The 18,972-nt window shown below is 52.2% G+C and overlaps 1 protein-coding gene and 1 long non-coding RNA gene across 7 annotated transcripts in view; one reads left to right on the top strand and one right to left on the bottom strand.

Annotated features, from left to right (window-relative positions):
* The window catches only part of USP42 (ubiquitin specific peptidase 42), a 51,525-nt gene extending 32,669 nt beyond the window's left edge, over positions 1-18,856 (top strand). For 2 of the 6 annotated variants that reach the window (XM_032328739.1, XM_032328740.1), the window contains exons 5-17: positions 703-805; positions 1,668-1,735; positions 2,413-2,483; positions 3,356-3,438; positions 4,526-4,637; positions 5,423-5,563; positions 5,745-5,845; positions 6,913-7,066; positions 8,833-9,549; positions 9,695-9,789; positions 11,582-13,090; positions 14,077-14,378; positions 17,847-18,856. In XM_032328739.1, the coding sequence (XP_032184630.1) occupies positions 703-805; positions 1,668-1,735; positions 2,413-2,483; positions 3,356-3,438; positions 4,526-4,637; positions 5,423-5,563; positions 5,745-5,845; positions 6,913-7,066; positions 8,833-9,549; positions 9,695-9,789; positions 11,582-13,090; positions 14,077-14,378; positions 17,847-17,887 (3,497 nt within the window). In that variant the 3' untranslated portion in view covers positions 17,888-18,856. Of the gene's footprint in view, positions 1-702; positions 806-1,667; positions 1,736-2,412; positions 2,484-3,355; positions 3,439-4,525; positions 4,638-5,422; positions 5,564-5,744; positions 5,846-6,912; positions 7,067-8,832; positions 9,550-9,694; positions 9,790-11,581; positions 13,091-14,076; positions 16,636-17,846 lie in introns of all 6 variants that reach the window. The other 4 variants (XM_032328742.1, XR_004282097.1, XR_004282096.1 and 1 more) reach the window with 4 other exon arrangements.
* Positions 5,841-8,837, bottom strand: LOC116581537. Its single transcript, XR_004282099.1, has 3 exons — positions 8,647-8,837; positions 6,779-7,241; positions 5,841-6,333 (listed from the first exon to the last, which is right to left on the bottom strand). It is a non-coding gene; the product is annotated as an uncharacterized LOC116581537 (long non-coding RNA).
* Positions 18,857-18,972: the final 116 nt, after the last annotated feature.

Raw genomic sequence — 18,972 nt, 5'->3', positions numbered from 1 at the left:
CTTGTAGCCATTTAGTCCATTAGAAACAAGGCTGCTGGGCACCTGGGTGGCTCAGCTGGTTAAGCAACTGCCTTGGGCTCAGGTCATGATCCTGGAGTCCCGGGATCAAGTGCTGCATCGGGCTCCCAGCTTCATGGGGAGTCTGCTTGTCCCTCTGACTTTCTCCCCTCTCGTGCTTTCTCTCTGTCTCTGTCTCAAATAAATAAATAAAATCTCTTAAAAAAAAAAAAAAGAAGGAAAGAAAGAAACAAGGCTGCAGAGATTCTGAGGACACAGTGTGTTCTGTGGGTTGTTGAGACAGAACCAAGATGCACTCAGACAGTTATGTTTGCTGTGGAGTCTCTTAGGGAGACCTGGCACTGAATTTAAGATTGTGTGCACTAACATCTCATCTCAAACAAACGTTAACATTTTGCACAAAGTTTTGAGACAATGCAGCTGAAGTTGAATTTATTCAAGTATAGTTTTGTTAGCTGCAGACCTGGAGCCTCTGGGCTCTCTGCAGCTCTAGGCCACGTGTAGTAATGGTCTACGGGGCGTGGGCCTTGCTGTTCTCAGGGTAGTGTGTGTGAGTGCTGCGTCCTCATAAAATAGTCACCTGCTTCCTAGCTGACAGATGGCCATTAGGGGGAATGTCTGGGGGGTACAGCTGGGGCGTATCCTGTGTGAAGATAAAACTTTGTCTTTACTGAAACTTCACAGGTATAGCTAGGCACTTCCGCTTTGGAAACCAAGAAGATGCCCACGAATTCCTTCAGTACACTGTTGATGCTATGCAAAAAGCATGCTTGAATGGCAGCAATAAGTGAGTACAGCGAAGCATCGGTCACGTCTTCCCTTGGCATCGCTGGCTCACTGGAGTTCAGTTGTGCCTTTTACATGAATGTCCCGAGCTCTGTGTTTGCTTCCCTTTGACTTTGCACTGCCTCTTCCTCAAGCGATTGCCATCATTTTAAAATGATGGAAAAATTTTAAGGATATGCTTACTGTAACAGTGTGGATTTAATTACGGAAGTCAGGAATTGGGGGTCGATTTTGCCCTTACTCCGTTTCTCAGCATCAGCATCCCTTTGCAGATCTAAAACTATCCACTTTTCTTTTCTGGCATGTTTTCTGCTCCTCTCCAGCCTCTGAAATCTTTGTGTGTTCCCTGCATTTTTCTTTCGCTGGTCAGTTACCAATTCTTACATTTTCTTCCTTAAAATCTAAATGTAGACTCAAGAGGAAGATTGCAAGTACAACTAGATACCAAATCCTAACCCACCTGCATTTCCCAAACACACCTGGTAGATCTCCTGTTCCGCTCCCACCGCTGCTGTCCCTTGGCTGGGCTCTGATCACTTGGATGACAGACCCCAGGGCAGAGGAGAACGCCCTGCGCTCCCTGCCTTCAGCAGCTGGTCCACACGTCCAGTGTCACAGCCTTGCTGCTCGCTTCCCGGCCAAATTCCTGCCTCAGTGTCAGCTCCCTTCTCAGTACTGTCCTGTCTCTTTCTGCCTCTCCCCAAACCCTCACTGTGAGGGTCCAGGTGAGATGACTCTCTGGCTGCCAAGCATACTGCTGTCTTTTTATTTCGTGCCTTCCTATTTGAATTCTTGTTCTTTAGAGATGTCACAGCATCTGTAATTATTGTAGAACTCGTCTCATGTCACCGTTTATTTTTCAGATTAGACAGACACACCCAGGCTACCACCCTCGTTTGTCAGATATTTGGAGGATACCTAAGATCGAGAGGTAAAGTTTTATTTAAGGTTGATAAAGAGGTACATGCACGTGGTTAAAGAAGTGCAGTAGGAAAGGGTTAGCAATGGACAGTGTGTCTCCTTCCCCCCAGTTTAGAATATAGCCTTCCAGTACTTTCCTATGCACGAGCAGACTGAGAGTGTCTTAGATGGATCTCTTCCCTTTTTCTCTTACCATGAGAAATCTTTTTACATCTCGGTACATGCAGGTAACACGGTCTCTCACTGCTGAAGTAGAATTCCATTCACTTAAGTCCCCTAACAATGGATTTTGAAGCTGTTTGTAATTCTTCAGTGTTACTACCATTAGTCATTCATGGAACATCCTTCTACAATGCCTTTCTGTTCACGGAGAAGTGTCTACGTAGGATGAGTTCTTAGTTATTAGAATTTCTGCATTGAAGGGTGGTGTGTGTGTTTTAAATTCTGATACTCCAGATCGTTCTTCCAAGAGGTTCTCCCCGTTCGCATTCCAGCCGGCAGTACCCGGGGCTGCACCCACGTCACCTTGGCTCACACTGTGGTTCATATTAACACTCTTGTGCAGTCTGAAAAATGTACTTTAAGTTTTTTATTTGAAAATCATATTTTTGTGTTGTTTTGTGTCAGTAGTTGGTATCGCCATAAGGGTTACACTTTGCTAATTCTTTGCATTTTATTTTATTTCAGTCAAGTGTTTAAATTGCAAAGGTGTCTCGGATACGTTCGACCCATATCTCGATATAACGTTGGAGATAAAGGTACGTTTGCTAGCTGTGGTGGTGAGGTTAGAAAAAAACAGACTTCGTGTGACTTTATCTGTGGTTCATTTATAACTTCACTGCACTTGCTAGAGAGTACGAATTGAAACTGTTCATATGCCGAGACTGGATTTAGAGGAAATAATGTAAGATTTGTAGCAGGGAGCGTAGGGACTTTTCTTGCCCTTTGCCTTTTCACTTAATTGTGAAAAAACCAGAATTTGTTGCCTGCATTAGCTTAATTTAGATGATTGTCACTGTTGAGAAACTCCTTTGTTTCGTGCGTTCTCTAAGCTCCTATTTTCTGTTAATCTCTTGCTTTTCTGATTACAAATGTAATATGTGCTTAGGATGGAAATGAGGAACGTTGCAGATGTGTAGAGGGTCCCGTCCCTCAGGATGAACCCTTAACAATCTGATATAAACTGTTCCAGAACCTATTATTTACCGACTCTAACAACACAGTTACACCTTAGGCCTGTTCGGCCACTGGCCACCTTCATGTACTTCCACTTAGCGGCCTCTCCAAGGGTATGTGCCTTGGGGGTGCCGCGGCCCCCTGAGCATGGGCACCACCAGGCGCAGGCCCTCTTCCTTGCTGGTGTGTGTGGGTTTTTTTTTCCTGTTTTATGCTCTTTGGAATAACACTGCAGCAAGCAGCTTCTTCACACGTCGTTCACTTTGATGTGCGCGGCGTTTCACGAAGGGAGAGTCATGGGATGGGTACACGTATAAAAGTCCATGTCTAATAAAAGAGAAATTTCTACATATAAATTCACATTGGCTTTTAGACCTTTGAGTCGTGTTTTTTCTTCCTTCTGTCGAGTGGCAGTGAGCGGTCCCGTGTGCTGATGCTGTTCTTCTCTTCCCAGGCCGCTCAGAGCGTGAACAAGGCGTTGGAGCAGTTTGTGAAGCCGGAGCAGCTCGACGGGGAAAACTCTTACAAGTGCAGCAAGTACGCGGGTGTGGCGGCGGGGCGGCTCGCGGTGCGGATGGGGGAGCCCTCTTAGCTGCCGTGCTGTCTAGGAGGACGTCGGGTCTCCGCGCTCCCAGGGCCGGAGTGCTCAGTGTCTGCCTGCACCTCTGCCCCCGGGAGGGCCCGTGCCCCACGACTGGGCGGGTTTGCGGGGGGCCGTCCACGGTAGCTGCTCGGCCTGGCGCGGCCCGGCTGACGCGTCTGTGGTGCTCGGCGTTTTTGTGGACTCCTTGCTAGAGGCGCCGATGGAGTGGGGCTCGCCTTCTCTGAGAGCAGTTAAGGCTCTTGCTCTCTCCTCTGCTTCTCACCCAGGATTCAGGGTGGTAACTGCTGGAAACGTCCAGTGTTGAGGATTCATTGCTGTGTTGCCCTGTGAAGTCAGGAGAGCCTCTATTTGAAGAAAGTCCTGTTTCACATGTTTCAGTAGATTTTCATTTTTTTAGAAGCTGGTACTATGGGTGATCGTTACCAAACACTCACATCTTGGGGGGAAAGCTCCCACAGCCACAGGCACCTCTCCTATTCTGAGTTCCACGGATGTTCAGTTTGAGTTGAGAGAATTCTGTATTTAACCCAATTTTAAAATTATCAGTGTCTTTGGGGCTTCTCAGAATCTGTCCTAGGCTTCCTTTTTTCTTTCATGCTAATTGAACAGTCGCCCCCTGTCGTAAATTTTAGTGTTTTTTTTTTTTAAAGATTTTTAAAAAAAATTTATTTGACAGAAATCACAAGTAGGCAGCGAGGCAGGCAGAGAGAGGGGAGGAAGCAGGCTCCCTGCTGAGCAGAGAGCCCAATGCAGGACTCGATCCCAAGACCCTGGGATCATGTCCCTGGGATCAAGACCCTGGGACCTGAGCTGAAGACAGAGGCTTAACCCACTGAGCCACCCAGGCGCCCCAAATTATAGTGTTTTCACTGTTGGCTGAGAGGAGGGGTGGTATTTTTTACTAGTAACTTTCTTTTGGTTTGGTGGGAAATGTTTCAGAAAAACAACAAGGGAAAGACTTAAAAAATACATCTGTACTTACACACATCTTCTTAATCCTTTGTTTCTGTTTATTTCAAGGTGTAAAAAGATGGTTCCAGCTTCAAAGAGGTTCACTATACACAGATCCTCTAATGTTCTTACACTTTCTCTGAAACGTTTTGCAAATTTTACTGGTGGAAAAATTGCTAAGGTAGGTAGATAATATTAATAACCTTTTATGTGGTCTTTGTCAAGGCTTATGTGTCAGTAGCTCTCAAGGGTTATATGCGACCTAACTGAACAGTTTGTTACCTTGATTTCCTGGGTTCTAGTACTTACTGGGGAGAAACGTGTCCGAGCATTGAGCTGGTGTAGTGTGCCGTGTGCGTTCTTGAGTGCAGTTTCTCTGTCCTGGTTGGACTCTACTGATGACAGAATTGGTAACTGCGGTCTGCCCTTGGGCATCGTGGTCAGGGAAAGCGGGAGACCTCACAGGGAGAGCCGGTGTCATTCGCAGTCCAAAGAGGGCGGCCCTGCGGGATCTCACACTCTTGTCAGAGTTGGCTTTCTTTGTCGAGGTTTTCTCAGGGTAGCACACTGAATTTTCATATTTTCTTTCCACTTCCTGAAGACTGGATGTATCAGAAATCAGAAGTATGCAAGAGATCTAAACAGTCCCTTCCCAAAGTAGTAAAGCCACGTGCGACCGACGTCCAGAATTAGCGTTCCATCCCGTGGCCAATTCAGAGGGTTTGCTTAATGCAGAGCCGTGTCTGCTTCAGGGAAATCAGGAAGGCGGGGAGCACACGAAGGACGTGCGGGCTCAGGGTGGCTCCAGGCTGACTGTGCCTTTTGAAGTGTGGTTCAGCGTGTTAGGTTTCTGCTGGAACATTCGAGGGCACAGAGCCCGGTGGTGTGTGGGCCTCCGTGGGGATATGCGGAATGATCTGGGCCTTCAGAAGCGGCATTCCTGAACCTCTCCCCGTTTCTGTGCAGGATGTGAAATACCCTGAATATCTTGATATCCGACCGTACATGTCTCAGCCGAATGGAGAACCGATCATCTATGTTCTGTACGCAGTGCTGGTGCACACCGGCTTTAACTGCCATGCCGGCCACTACTTCTGCTACATCAAAGTAAGCCATGCAGGTTTTGCTGTCTTAAAATAGACTCTAAGGTAGCACTGGCTCTTGGGGGGCAAGGTGGGGCTTTGCCAGTGAAAATACGAAGACCCATTTTTCTTACTTTCCTGTTTGGTTGGTGTTCCGTCTTCGTGCGATCGTATCTAATTCCTCCTTTGTTGCCTTTCTCTTGCAGGCGAGCAATGGCCTCTGGTACCAAATGAATGACTCCATCGTATCTACCAGTGATATTAGATCGGTACTCAGTCAGCAAGCTTACGTTCTCTTTTATATCAGGTACTGGCAGGAAAACGGATTTTCACATTTTCTGTTATGTCCTTTCTCTTTATCTCAACAGCATATTTAAATTCTGTATTCGGTTATTGAAATATCAGCTTACTGGGGCCAGCAGAGTCAGGGAGGTAGTTTTTGGATGTGGATTAGGATTTAGCTTCCAGCCCCGTGGCCAGCTGATAGGGAAGCACGCAGAGAAGGTGCCCAGTGATGGTGGAGGAGGGTGGGCTCCGCGGGCAGCACATGGTAGGAGCCTGGGGCCAGGGAGGCAGGGTGTGGAGGCCTCAGGAAGGGGCCTCTGAGGACCTGGGTGGGGTTACCTCTCAACCACTGGGCGTAGGCAGCTAGCCACGTTCCTGGCCGGGCCTGGCTGGGCACCGGCTCACTGCTCCCCGTTGCTGCTGCACACTCCGTCTCACTAATTCCATTTCTGGAAGTGCGGGGTCTTAGGAAAACTCTGATGTGTGCTCTGAGGTGTTCATTTATAGTAGCTGAAAATTAAGAACAAATTAAGGAGAATGAGTGTGTACATTGTAGCATATCCATGTGTTGGACTATTATGTAGCTGTTAAAAATCATTTTTATGATGACCCTTTTTTTCTCAAAGTGATACAAGAGAGTGTTCTATATATATGGAGAAAAAGCAGTTTGAAATCTTTCACAGTGGAATTGAAAAAAAAAAGTACAGGCTAAAGCCTGGAGGATATTCCAGTAAATCGGAACGGTAGAAGCCTCTCGTGGGTGTGATGAGGCATAGTATTTGTGTGTTTCACTCCTGGATACAGACTTTCTGTAAGAGCATGTACTTACATTTAGAAAAATAAAAGTAAACAGAAAAGAATTGCTTTCAGGTAGTGGCATCTCTGGAACACACAATCAAAAATACTACTTGCACGGTTACCTTTGTGCCTCCCTGTGGGGGCACCTGCCACTAACCTTGACCCAGAGGGGATCCTGTGCGAAGCTCCATGCGCTGCAGCTTCTCGTTCTGGTCTCTGGGGGGCTCCAGGTGAATCTCTCCTAAGGACGTGCCCTGTGAAGCCTTAACTGCTGTCCCTCTCTGTCCCCAGGTCCCACGATGTGAAAAATGGAGGTGAACTCACTCATTCCACTCACAGCCCCGGCCAGTCCTCACCCCGACCTGTGATCAGCCAACGTGTTGTCAACAACAAGCAGGCTGCGTCAGGGTTTATCGGACCACAGCTCCCCTCTCACATGATAAAGGTAACATTCCAGAGGTGGGATGTAATCTCTGTGGCAACTTGGGTATTGTTCAGAGCCTCCGGTCAGCGCTGCAGGAGCCACCGTGTCCTCATAGCACCGAATGCCTTGTCAAAAAAGTTCATACAAGCCATCGATTATAAAATATTTCAAATATGCAGAATATCTCCGGGTATGACTGTAACGACCAAGAAAAAGGTCTGGGTGTGGGTGTAGATTTAAACGCAAGAGCGTAAGCGAGAGAGCACAAGAGCACAGGAAGTGGGAGAAGCCGATTCGCCGCCAAGCAGGGAGCCCGACGTGGGCCTTGATCCGAGGACCCCAGGATCATGATGTGAGATGAAGGCAGCTGCTTACCTGACTGAGACACCCGGGCGCCCCAACACTAGGGATTTTAGCTCTCACTTTGGACTTTTTCATTCAGAGTGGACTTAATATTTGGGGATTCTTTTGTTGTTGTTGTTTTTGTTTTTTCTTAAGATTTTATTTATTTAACAGAGAGAGAGAGGGAATACAAGCAGCAGGAGTGGGAGAGGGAGAAGCAGGCTTCCCGCTGAGCAGGGAGCCTGATGTGGGGCTCAATCCCAGGACCCTGGGATCAGGACCTGAGCTGAAGGTAGAGGCTTAATGACTGAGCCATCCAGGCGCCCCAATATTTGGGGATTCTTGATGAATGCTAGAAACAGGAAAGCGACTCACAAAAAGTTTATTTTCAGTGTATCCATGTAGCCCTTTCAGGAGTGTGGTGTGTCCTGTCGGCCGTCCAGCGGCTCAGACGCACCCCCTGGTGGTCAGTGCCTGTATCAGTGACACACAGACCTTCAGGAGGGAAGGCCTGGCGTTTGCTGGCCTGATGCAGTGATTATGGTCACCGTCTGTGTGTGGAAGCAACCCCCATCAATACCATAGTGCTGTGACAGCCTTTCCACTCGAGTGTGATTTGTTTGAGTCAGCAGATGGTCTAGTTGTGTACTGTATTTTATGGACATGGGATAGTGTTTGGATTGTAGCCAGAGTCACAAATCCAGTGCCTCTTGGAGCTGGGCGGGAGCTGGGCTCTGCCTCGGCTCAGCTTAATAGTGACTCCAGCACCCCGGTCAGCTAGACGCACGAGCGCTGGGTGGAGGGGTGGCGAATACTGATTCTTTTCCAAGTTTCTTGTTTTCCTTCACGGGAAACCTTCGGATGTTAAGATAGCAACTAATTCAGGTATTTGACAAAACTCTGTGAAGGCCACGCAGAACACCTCTGTGAATTGCGGTCTCACCCACGGCCACCAGTTTGCCCCCTAGGATAGAGCAGCATAGGTGGGGTATGGAGCAGAACAGCTCAAGAGTAGGACGCAGAGGGGACGTGGGGGGGGGGATGGCGCCCCAGGCCGCGCGCTCTGTCTGCCCACACCACCCCTCTCCCCACGAGCCGGCACTTCCTTCTGTTGTACGGCAGTGGGCTTCCAGGAAGCCCGGCCAAGGGAAGCATGCGTGACTCTGTGCCCGAGGGGGCTTCTTCATTTCTGTCAGATTGGAGCAGAAAGAATTGGGGCTGGGGTTTGTTCTGGAAAGAAATAGTTGTTGATTACTTACCAAAAATCAGGGACCCGTGGAAGGTTTATGGTCAAAGCGGACAGGAGGAGGAGATGATTCTAGGTGTGGGAAACGTGATATTCTAATAAAGAATATGATGAGCAGAAAGGGCAGGGCCCCTAGCCAGACTGGATTCTTTGTGACCCTTCCTGGGGCTCTCACCACCTGGGGTCTTCTTTCTTCCAGAATCCACCTCACTTAAATGGGACCGGGCCACTGAAGGAAGCACCAAGCAGTTCCATGTCGAGTCCCAGTGGAAATTCTAGTGTCAGCCGGGCTGGTTCTGTTAATGCTTCGACTTCTGTTCAAAACTGGTCTGTTAACAGGCCATCAGTGATTCCGGAACACCCCAAGAAACAAAAAATCACGATCAGTATTCACAACAAGTTACCTGTTCGCCAAGGCCAGTCTCAGCCCAACCTTCACAGCAGTTCTTTGGAGAACCCAACCAAGCCTGTTCCCTCTTCTACCATTACCAACTCTTCTGCAATACAGCCTACCTCGAGCGCGCCTACGACGGCGGTTTCTAGTAAAGTCACAAAGCAGATGCCCCCGAGCGAGTCCTGTTCTCAGCCCGTGATGAACGGCAAGTCCAAGCTGAGCTCCAGCGTCCTGGTGCCCTATGGCGCCGAGTCGTCCGAAGAGTCCGACGAGGAGGCCAAGGGCCTAGGCAAGGAGAACGGTCTCGGTGCAACCGAGAGCTCGGACTCTCCTGTGCAGGGTGCGGAAGACGACGAGGCCTGTCCGCTCGAGCTTCGAGAGCCCCTTGCTCTGAACGGTGCTGACAGTACAGACAGCGACCTGAAGGAAAACGGTCTGCCTTGTGATGGTGCCAGTTGCCAAGTCCCGCCTACTCTACACTCAGAAAATCCCTTTTCTAAGGCGAATGGTCTGCCGGGAAAGGTGAGCATCGTGGGGTGGCCCGGGGGTAGGGAGGGGGGCTTGGCTTGGATTCCCACGGCCAGCCAGCCGCTCCCCCGCTACAGATCAGAGATAGGGAGGCGCCCGGCGGCAGTAAGGGTTGAAAGAGCTTTGTGTTTTATCGTAGTTGATGCCTGCTCCTCTGCCGCCTCTCCCAGAAGACAAAATCTTAGAGACCTTCAAACTCAGCAACAAGGTGAAAGGTTCGACAGAAGAAACCAGGTAAGATGATGACGGGCGAGGAGACCATGATGGTGCCCGTGTGCCGTGCGCCGCTGTCGACTGCGCACGTCTCATCGTGGACCTCTTGAAGCCCGTGAATCTGTTCATGAGCTAGAGAAGTTGTTAAGTGCCTCTTAGAAAAGGAAAGAAAAAAGTTACCGGATGAATTGCCATTTTTCTGTGAAAACGATGTCCTTGAGCTAACGCTTTGTTCAGCCTAGCCCCGTCTCTCTGGCTTAGGGACGCTGCGGCCTGCTTCCAGGTCTGACACGTAGCCTTCCAGCGACAAATGTGAAGACTCGATAAGGTTGTAGGACAGGGCTTCTCAACTCCCATCAAGTTACAGATACTCTGCTCCTTCCAGAATCCTGAAATTTCATTCGTAGATAAGACAGTCTATCTCCACATTGAATGCTTTGTTTGCTTTTTTAAACGGTCCAATTCCTGAGTGTAATGAAACGGGAGTGAAAGGAGGAATATACCAGCTGGTGGCGTTTTGGTTTGCCCACGAGTGCGTGACGACGCCCCAAGTGGGTTCGCTGTGAGCCTTGCCATGTGGGACGTGGCCTGGTGTCCTGAGCACAGTCCCACGCGCACATTTCACCATCAGGGGTGTGATGTCCTCATAAGGGACAACTTTTGGTGACATTCTGGTTGTCTCTGGATTTACACAGTAGTTGTGTCCCTGGAAAATGTCACGTCCATGAAGACTGCCAATAGTCTCATAGCCGGGGTGTTCGCCCACATGGACGTCGGCTTGTGGGACGTGGGGCCCTTCCTTACTCCCTGCATGCCACTGCCTGCTTGTCCCTGGGCTCCCCCATCTCTGTGATAACCAGAATGCACCCCACATCTCAGAGTGGCCCCCGACAGGGGGTCTGCCCTTACTGAACAGTGGTCTGGAAGGTTTAATTATTAAAATGGAGTGGAGCCAATCTGTAGGCAAAGAACCCTCCCTTCAGATTACCTTCAAGAGGGGACGGCGTGACTCCCCAGTCACTTGGTAATGGCTTTCTTTTCATCCCTTCCCCAGTCTAGCTTAGTTTCTCCTCAGATGTCACATGTGTGAGGATGACTGTGGACGGTTATGTAGACAGAACCACGCATGGGCTGTGACCCAGCGGGTGTTGCTCTCACATGCTGGCACGAGACTCAGGCCGTACCGAGGTGACTTGTCTGCACTGACCTCATCTATGCTCTCTCCCCCAGGGATTTTCCCACTAAAAAGTGGGGCCCCTGGAGGGTTGTTGATGTTGGCTGGCAGTTTTCATTAACCTCAAGCAGACCTCAGGGACCCTGTAGCAGACAAGGGCAGACAGAGTTCATGTCCTCCAGGAAGGCTTTCTAAAGCCTCACTGTTCCTACCAGAGCCTCCCGCTTCCTACATTCCGAGGGGCCGTTGGCTGGGTTTGGAGGCAGTGATTCTTTTGGAGGCTCGGGAGAAACGCAGAGGAAAAGTTAGAGCCTCTGGTCGCCAATCTGACTTTTCTGATCATTCACAGTTATTAAGAATTAGAAGTATATCTGAAAACAGAAAGAGCCTACGACTGCAGGATTATTGTAGCTGAAAAATGGGATAGTAGATACTAAGCCTGATAGAGAATTTCATGTTTTTGTTTAATGAGGGAAAGAGAATGTTAGAGTTTCCAAAAATGATAAATCCAGTATTCAGCTCCAGCCAGCTATGTTAAAGGCACAGATTATTTAAAGTAAAGGAATGTTTTGAAGTTTTTGTCCTTGTGAACCATAATGCGATCAAGCCACTGACTGATCTATTGATTTCTTTGTTTTCATGGGGCTGCAGTGCTCCTGGAACAGAGGAAGGTCCTGCAGACGATCCTGGCATGGAGCTGGAGCCTGGCAGTCCCTCTCCCGAGTCCCATGAGAAACCGGAGACCCTCACGAGCCTTAGCAGCAAGTTAAAGAAGGCTTTGCCACCCTTAGACCCCAGTGTCAAATCTACCAAAGAAGAAGTCTCTGAAAACATTTTAGCAAAACCCGAGGAGTCTTTGCCCAGTGCCAACACCCTTTGCAGCAGCACTAAGAATACCGTCGGCGACGATCCACTCCCTAAACTGTGCAGCCCTGGGGACTTAACAGATGACCAGAGCAGACCACCCCAGGCCGGATCGGGGGTGTTACTAGAGAGCCCCCGGGCCTCGGCCGCAGTGGAGGCTGCGGGGAGTTCCAGCCCGAGTGCCCCGGTACACTCCGAGGATGCCTGTGAGCACGAACTCTTAGTCTACATCAGTCGAGACACGTGCTCGGACTTGGAGGACCCTCCTCGGAGCGGAGGCGCGGCGGCCGAGGGCTTGCCCTCTCCTCAAGCAGACAAGATCACAGAAAATCATTCAGAAGGGGGCCCCGAACAAAGTAACGGGGAGAAATGTGAAGAAAACATGGTCGGACAAAAAGTTCCAGATCATTCTCCAGTTAAGGAAAAAATCAGTATCCTCAGAAAAGTTGATCGAGGACATTATCGCAACCGAAGAGATCGTTCCTCCAGCGGAGAGCGTGCGCGGGAGAGCAGGAGCAAGACGGAGGAGCGCTACCACAAAAAGCGGCGCTCGTCTGTGCGGGAGCGGGGCCCCCAGCAGGACCGCTACAGGACGGAGCACGGCAGCGGGGGCCAGCACCACCCCTGTCACGGCGAGAGGCTCAGCCCCGGCGAGCACCGCTCCCTGGGCAGGTACGGCCACCACCACTCCCGCGGCAGAGGCGGCTCGGACCAGGAGTGGAGCAGGTACCACCACCCCGAAGGCGAGCACTCCTGGGCCCGGGAGAAGTACTACCCCGACAGACTGCGGTGGGACAAGTGTAGGCATTACCACGACAGGTACGCCCTGTACGCGGCCCGGGAGGTGCGCGAGTGGAGGCCCTTCCCCGGCGCCCGTGAGTACGCCAAGGCGGGCCCGTCCGGCGGCCGGCCCTACAAGGACTACTACAGGGGGCGGAAGGGCCACGAGCTGCTCGCCAAGGGGAAGGACCGGCACCGCTTCGGCAGCCCCCGGGCAGGCCCGCCGCACACCCTCCTCCCGTACCCCGACAAGTACCCCCACGAGAAAATTGCACTTGTAGCCGAAGACACCAATTGTAACCTCGCCGATCGCTTCCACGAACACGAGAATGCCAAGTCCCGGAAACGGAGATACGACAGCTTGGAGAACAGTGACGGTCACCTCGAGAGAAAGGCCTGGAGGGGCTTCCAGAAGGATCCCTTGGAAGAGCCTAAAGTGAAGAAGCACAAAAAATCAAAGAAGAAAAAGAAATCCAAAGACAAACACCGAGGCCGAGATTCCAGGTGAGGGTGAGGCCCAGTTCCGGTTCCGTGCCCGGGAGCCGGGCCTGGCCCCCCACCCCCGCGCGGGGCCGGCCGCGGCGCTGACCGCTGGATTCCTGTGGCCCGCTCTGCGGGGTGTGAGCTGCCGCCGCGGTCGATTGCCAAACCGCAGCTCCGAGCCGCCGCTCCGGCGCGCTTCACGGTGCCGCAGAGCGGCGAGTGTCGCCGCCGGACCCCGCGCTGCAGGACGGTGATGCCGCCGCGGCCCGTGCTGCGGCATCTCTGGGAGCGTGTGTGCCCCGGCCCGTACTGAGAGCTCACGTTCCGGACTGTGTAGCTGGTGTTCTTCCTGTCCCTCGTCAGATGCGGTTATGTTGTCGTGCCTGTTCGTGTTTTCTCGCACCTCGGGGCCCGCTGTCCCTGTGCTGCTGGCCGGCCCGCTGGTGGCGCGGGTCCGAGACGACCACGGGTTGCCTCAGCCTTGTCTGTTCCTCTGGCTCCGTTTCCCAGTTTGAGATCTCGTGGGGAAGTTTGTTTTTGTATTTCTAAAAAACGAAATTGGGCAGAAATCGATTGTCTTAAAAATGACTTCTCCACGATGAGGTGCCTGACCTCTGACATGTCTTGAGATGGAAACCCTGGGGAACGGTTACGAAAGCCGGAGGGACGCAGACACGGTTACCCGAGGGGAAACCTCCTTCCCCCCGTGTGCCCGAGTCTCCTGGCGAAAGCGTTCTGTCCCTCAGCCCCCCATTTTCCTTCTTCCGGACGTGGGGCCGGCAGTCTTCGCTCCCGAGCTCTGGAGTGGGAGGGGGGTCCAAGTGGGTGACCTCACACCCTGGACCCAGGCACCTCCTCCGGCGAGCACGCGCACTGGCGCCCAGCTGGGGCCTTCCCCGGCGCGTGCGAGCTGAGTGTCTGCCGGGGGGTGGTGGAAGCCGAGGACCAGGCCGCTCGGAGATGAGTTTGGTTCGTTGGTGGTTTGAGTTCTGGCTTCTTCTCCGCAGGCATCAGCAGGACTCCGATCTTTCAGTAGCATGCTCTGATGCTGATCTCCACAGACACAAAAAAAAGAAGAAGAAAAAGAAGAGGCACTCCAGGAAGTCCGAGGACTTTGTTAAAGACTCAGAGCCGCACCTGCCCAAGGCCGTCAGCCATGAGACTGTTGACCGTTTCCGGAGAACGGACGGCGCTTTCCCCCTCACCGACGGCCTGCCTCTGGAAGGTGCTGGGCCTTTCCGTGAGAAGAGAAAACACTTAAGGATGGGAAGCAGGGATGACAGGGGTCCTCTGTCTGAGTGTGGCCAGGGTAAGAGGAGACACTTGGAATTAAGACTATAGAAATGATTCTTGTTAACACCGGGGAAGAAACCCTCACTTGGCGTCGAAGGGGGTGCGTGTTCGCGGGAGCCCGTGCGCCCCCCGTCAGCTCCAGCCTCGGCTCCCGGGTGTGGCGCGGGCTTCAGCTGCCCAGTGGGGTGCTGCAGGCCGACCCCGTAGCACGTGTGTGAAGCCGCAGGGACTCGGACCTGGGCTCGGCGGAGCCTCTGTGGCAAGACCTCTGGTCTGGGGCCCTGGCTGTGTGGGAGTCTCCTGAAGGACCGGGGCTTTTATTCTTAAGCCATTTCTGATCAAAGTAGTTACACAGCGTGTGCTTTCCCTCCGGAGTAGTTAAACCTCTGGCATTCTGAGTGGAAGCTGAAGCTCCGTGGGAGGGATGTCCCCTGTCGGCCCCTGGCCGGGCCGAGGCCTTGCGGGCATCTGTGTTGTGGGGCCTTGGCTCCCGCTGAGCAAACCCCTCCACGTTGGGAGCGTGGGGGGCTTGGGTTCTTACCCACTTGGCACCGCTGTCTTCCGATGTCACCTTTTAGCCCTTTCTGTTCTGACCGCATTTGAAGCAGCCCCTTGGCGCCATCTGCTCTTCGCCCGGGCCGCAGAGTGCGGGCCTGGAGTGGGGTGGCGGGCTCGGCGGCCTCTGTGCCCCGTGGGGTCAGCCTGCTGCAGCCTGCGGGTGCCGCCCGTCTCCACGGGGCCTGCTGGTGAAGAAGGCCAAGGCCTTCGCAGGTTTGAAATGGCTGGCGGAGCCCAAATGAGATGTCGCGGCCCGTGAGACACGCCCGTGTCCGGAGCCGTGCGGGGGCGAGCCCAGCCTTCCCGCCTGCACCGCGCCGCGCTGCCCTGGCAGGTCGCTGCCGAGAGCCTGTGTGGCCCCAGAGAGGGACGGGGTGGTCCTCTGGCCTTTTGTACGAGGAGCTCGCTGAGCCCTGCCCTAGACGCCCGAGGGGCGCTTTCGTGACTTTGATACGGCGTCTTGGTTGCCCACAGTCTCTTTGTGTTGTGAACTTGGGGGAGACGCGCGTGTTTTGGGGGCAGGCCCGTCTGCCCCGCGGCCCGCTGTCAGTGCGGCTGTGGACGGAGGGGGGCCAGACGGGCCGGAGCGCTGGCTTTAGAGGAGCAGACGCCGTGGCGCTGTCCCAGCCGGTGGGGCTGTGCAGCGGGACGTGCTGTGGGGAGCCCGGGTGGCACAGGGTAGAGGACGAGGGTGGCCGTGGCCAGCTGGAAAGTGACATTGGCTGTTGTCTGCTCTGGGTTTTTTAGATTAATCATGTGAATCTTTGGTCTGTGTCCCACGAGCATTTTGGTGATTTAGGGAAGGGCTTGGCTTGGTGCGGATTGAGTCCCTTCTAACTCTCCTTGGTGCTTGGGAGGAAGCAGTGGGCGGCGCCTGAGGGAATTCTCTGTTGCTAGAATGTTCCCCGCCCGGCTGCAGTCCCGTAAGGGGCACACTCAGAGGCTGCCAGAGCACAGTGGAGGGCAGCTCCCCCACAAACACGGCTCTGGAGCGAAAGCAGGCTGCTGTGTACCTCGGTGGTTGGCCTGTGGGGCTCCAGACATGTGTCTAAGGGCCGCAGTCAGGCTTTGGGTCAAGCAGTGGCCGTGTCTGTCTTGTCCGATTGCGCTCGATGGGCGTTGTGCAGCCGGCGTGGCCAAGGGGAGCAGGTTGAGGAACCCATGTGTCTGTACCCTCCTGTCCTCAAGGATAAGGGGGCACCTGCTTGGGCTTCCATGCTAAGCACCCCTATCTTCTGGCCAAGGATGCCAGACCCCTTTGCCTGCCTGCCACGTGTTCCCTATTTCTGATACCTTGACCACTCACCTCTGAGACTCCTGTCCTCCGGGTGCATGAAACCCTCACGTCAGTGTCTTTGGCTTGAGTTCTGTTCTGTCCTGCTGTTAAAATGCTGATCAGTTTGATGGGCTGGGAGCGAACTGTTCCCGCAGGCTGTGGCTTTTCGCTGGGTCGCAGGCATCACGTAAAGTCTTGTTTTCAGTCAGACACTGGGAGCGATCGCCGTGCGACAGGGTACGCGTGCCCAGTCTGTGCGGGACGGGTTTCAGGCTGTGAGCATCCGGCCAAGAACGGGTCCTGAGTGTCCTCACGCGATGCCCATGCACAGCACAGGCATGAAAAATGCTGCAGAACTATCATTAAAATTTCTTTCCTGATTCTTTGCTTTCTAGGTGATTGAAAACTTGGCCTCAAAACAAAAAATTCACTAGTTATGGTAAGCAGTTTTCCTATCTGTATGTTTTATACTTGTCCATAGAGGCACCGAGGGGACCCAGATGGAGGAGTTTGGGGCCTCGGGGAGACACGCGGTGCTGCGGGGAGCAGGTGCGGGAGGCTCCCCGGCAAGGGTAGCAGACTCCTCCGACCCCCAGGCCCGCCGCTGGAGCTGTGCTTGGATCCCTCCTCCTCCGTTCTGGCTCGGGCACAGGGTGGCCCTTACTTCGGGCACCGCCACCCTGCTCCCCCCTCCCCTTCTTCTAACCCTAAGAAGGGGAGGGAAGGCTGCAGGCCCCGGACGGCCAGGACTAACACAGAAGGGAAAGCCCCTTTCCTCCACCCAGACCTACCCAACTGGCCTAGGAGAGGAGCCCCCGGCAGCCCCGTTCCCACACACGGCCACGGGTCCCCACGCTGGGAGAACAAGGGGTTCGCGTGCCCCAGGCCTGACCAGTTCACCTTCAGGCCCGGCGGCCAGGCCGGGAGCCCCGGGTCCCTGTGCAGCCCTAGAGAACGCATCGATTTCTACTTCTGACAGAAAGGACTTGGCCTTCCTGGAATGAAGTGTGGGTGCCTTAGGACAGATCCTGACTTTGATGGAGTGTGGGGACTTACTGCCGGCCTTTGCTCCCGTGGCCCTGGAGCTAGCGCCTCACGTTTGGGGCCCGCGTTTGTCGAGGTAGACAGGAGAGTGTGCCGTCGTGGTCTTGAAGGGACTTGTGTCCAGTGTGTGACTTGTAGGCAGCCGGGGGGATTTGAAATGGATTTCCCCGAATTGTCTACGGAAGATTAACGTGCAGCTAACTAACCTCTCTCCGGTGTGTCTTAAGGAAAACTCCTAAGCCTAAGTAAGGACTTAGATGCTCTAGCGAAAGGGAATTAAAGGATTGAGCCGATTAGCAGCGGCCGGCTGAGCTGGCGGCCCGCGCCCAGCAGGTGGCTCCCTCCGCACTCGCGGCCTGCATGGCGGAGCACGCAGCCCCTTCCTCTCCTGCTCTTCCGGAAGGCAGAGTGATCGCAAAGGGACCTTTGTAAGGAAGAAGAGCTGCCCCCAGAGATCGGGTGGAACCGTGCCGAAAGGAAGTCCACGACTAAGTTGACGGTGTTAGGGACGGCCAGGCCCCGCCTGGGGCCCCCCAGCCCAGCGGCGCCCACTTGCCTTCCTCGGGAGGTACTAATGCCTGCTGCTTGCTGCCTCTTGTCTTTCAGATTCAACGTGTTCAACAGAAGCCATCCCCAACCCAGCTTAAATTATAAATATAGAAAATAACTTTGTTCAAATCTGCGTGGTGCTTCTTTAGTAAATACTGTACAGATTTTACCATGGAGAACTTTTTTTTAGTTTTTACCTTTTCTTAATTACCCTTATTCCAAATGGACGAACACTTTCTACAACTGCTGACCATTGTAAAACACCGTGTATATAAATCCCACGGACAGTGACGCCCTGGACTGGAACATCTCAAATGCTGCTTAATCAGACTCAGGTGGACCGCTCGCATTCCATGGAAAGCTCCTCCACGGCAGACATCCGGTGCAAGACCCGCCGGGAAACCATGGAATTATTAAAAGTACAAACAAACTGACAGTATGTATATTTAATTTAAAGACTTATTTAAAGATTCACGAGCTCTCAACTCGACTTGAGAGCAGTCTGTTTTCTGTAATGTCTGATACTAGAAACTAATTTGCTTCATATTTTAGTTGTATTCAAGATTTGAAAATGTATTTTATAGACAAGTTCTGTTTTTGAACTTTGTGGAACTATTCCAATCAATTTACCAGTTATGATGAGTATTTACATTATGAATGTATAATCCAAACATTATTTGTAAAGCCTACAGTATGTTTTTATTACTTAACACTTTTTTATACAGTGTCTCTTGTCTTGACTATGATATTGGAGTCTGAGTTGTCAGCTTGGTCCCTTAAAGTTTCTAGTTACAGACAAAATCATACTGTGATTTTATTTTTAATATGGATATGCTATCAAACTGTGATACACTTATAATTCACTGGTCCTGCATCAGGAGACGGAGTGGGGAAACTGTATTTAATACAGTTTGTATCTGAATAATCTGTATGGTTTATACAGTTTGTGTTGTTCAGAGATGTCTAAAGTTTGATCTTTGTTTTTTTAAAGATTAAAAAAGCACTTGCCCCACTGTAAATATACAGCATGTAAAATTTATATAGTATATAAATGGCAGCAAATTAAATGTTTTGTGTCTTATTCTTTACTGCTGGTTTTCCCCCTTTGCTTACCAGACCTTTCTTACCAACCTCGTCGTGCTGCCTTCACCGTCTTAGAATCTGTGGAAGCCCAAGCCACAGG

This window comes from Mustela erminea, chromosome 20 (genome assembly GCF_009829155.1).
Source record: "Mustela erminea isolate mMusErm1 chromosome 20, mMusErm1.Pri, whole genome shotgun sequence".
Taxonomy (NCBI): domain Eukaryota; kingdom Metazoa; phylum Chordata; class Mammalia; order Carnivora; family Mustelidae; genus Mustela; species Mustela erminea.
This window is presented reverse-complemented; position numbering and strand designations above follow the sequence as displayed.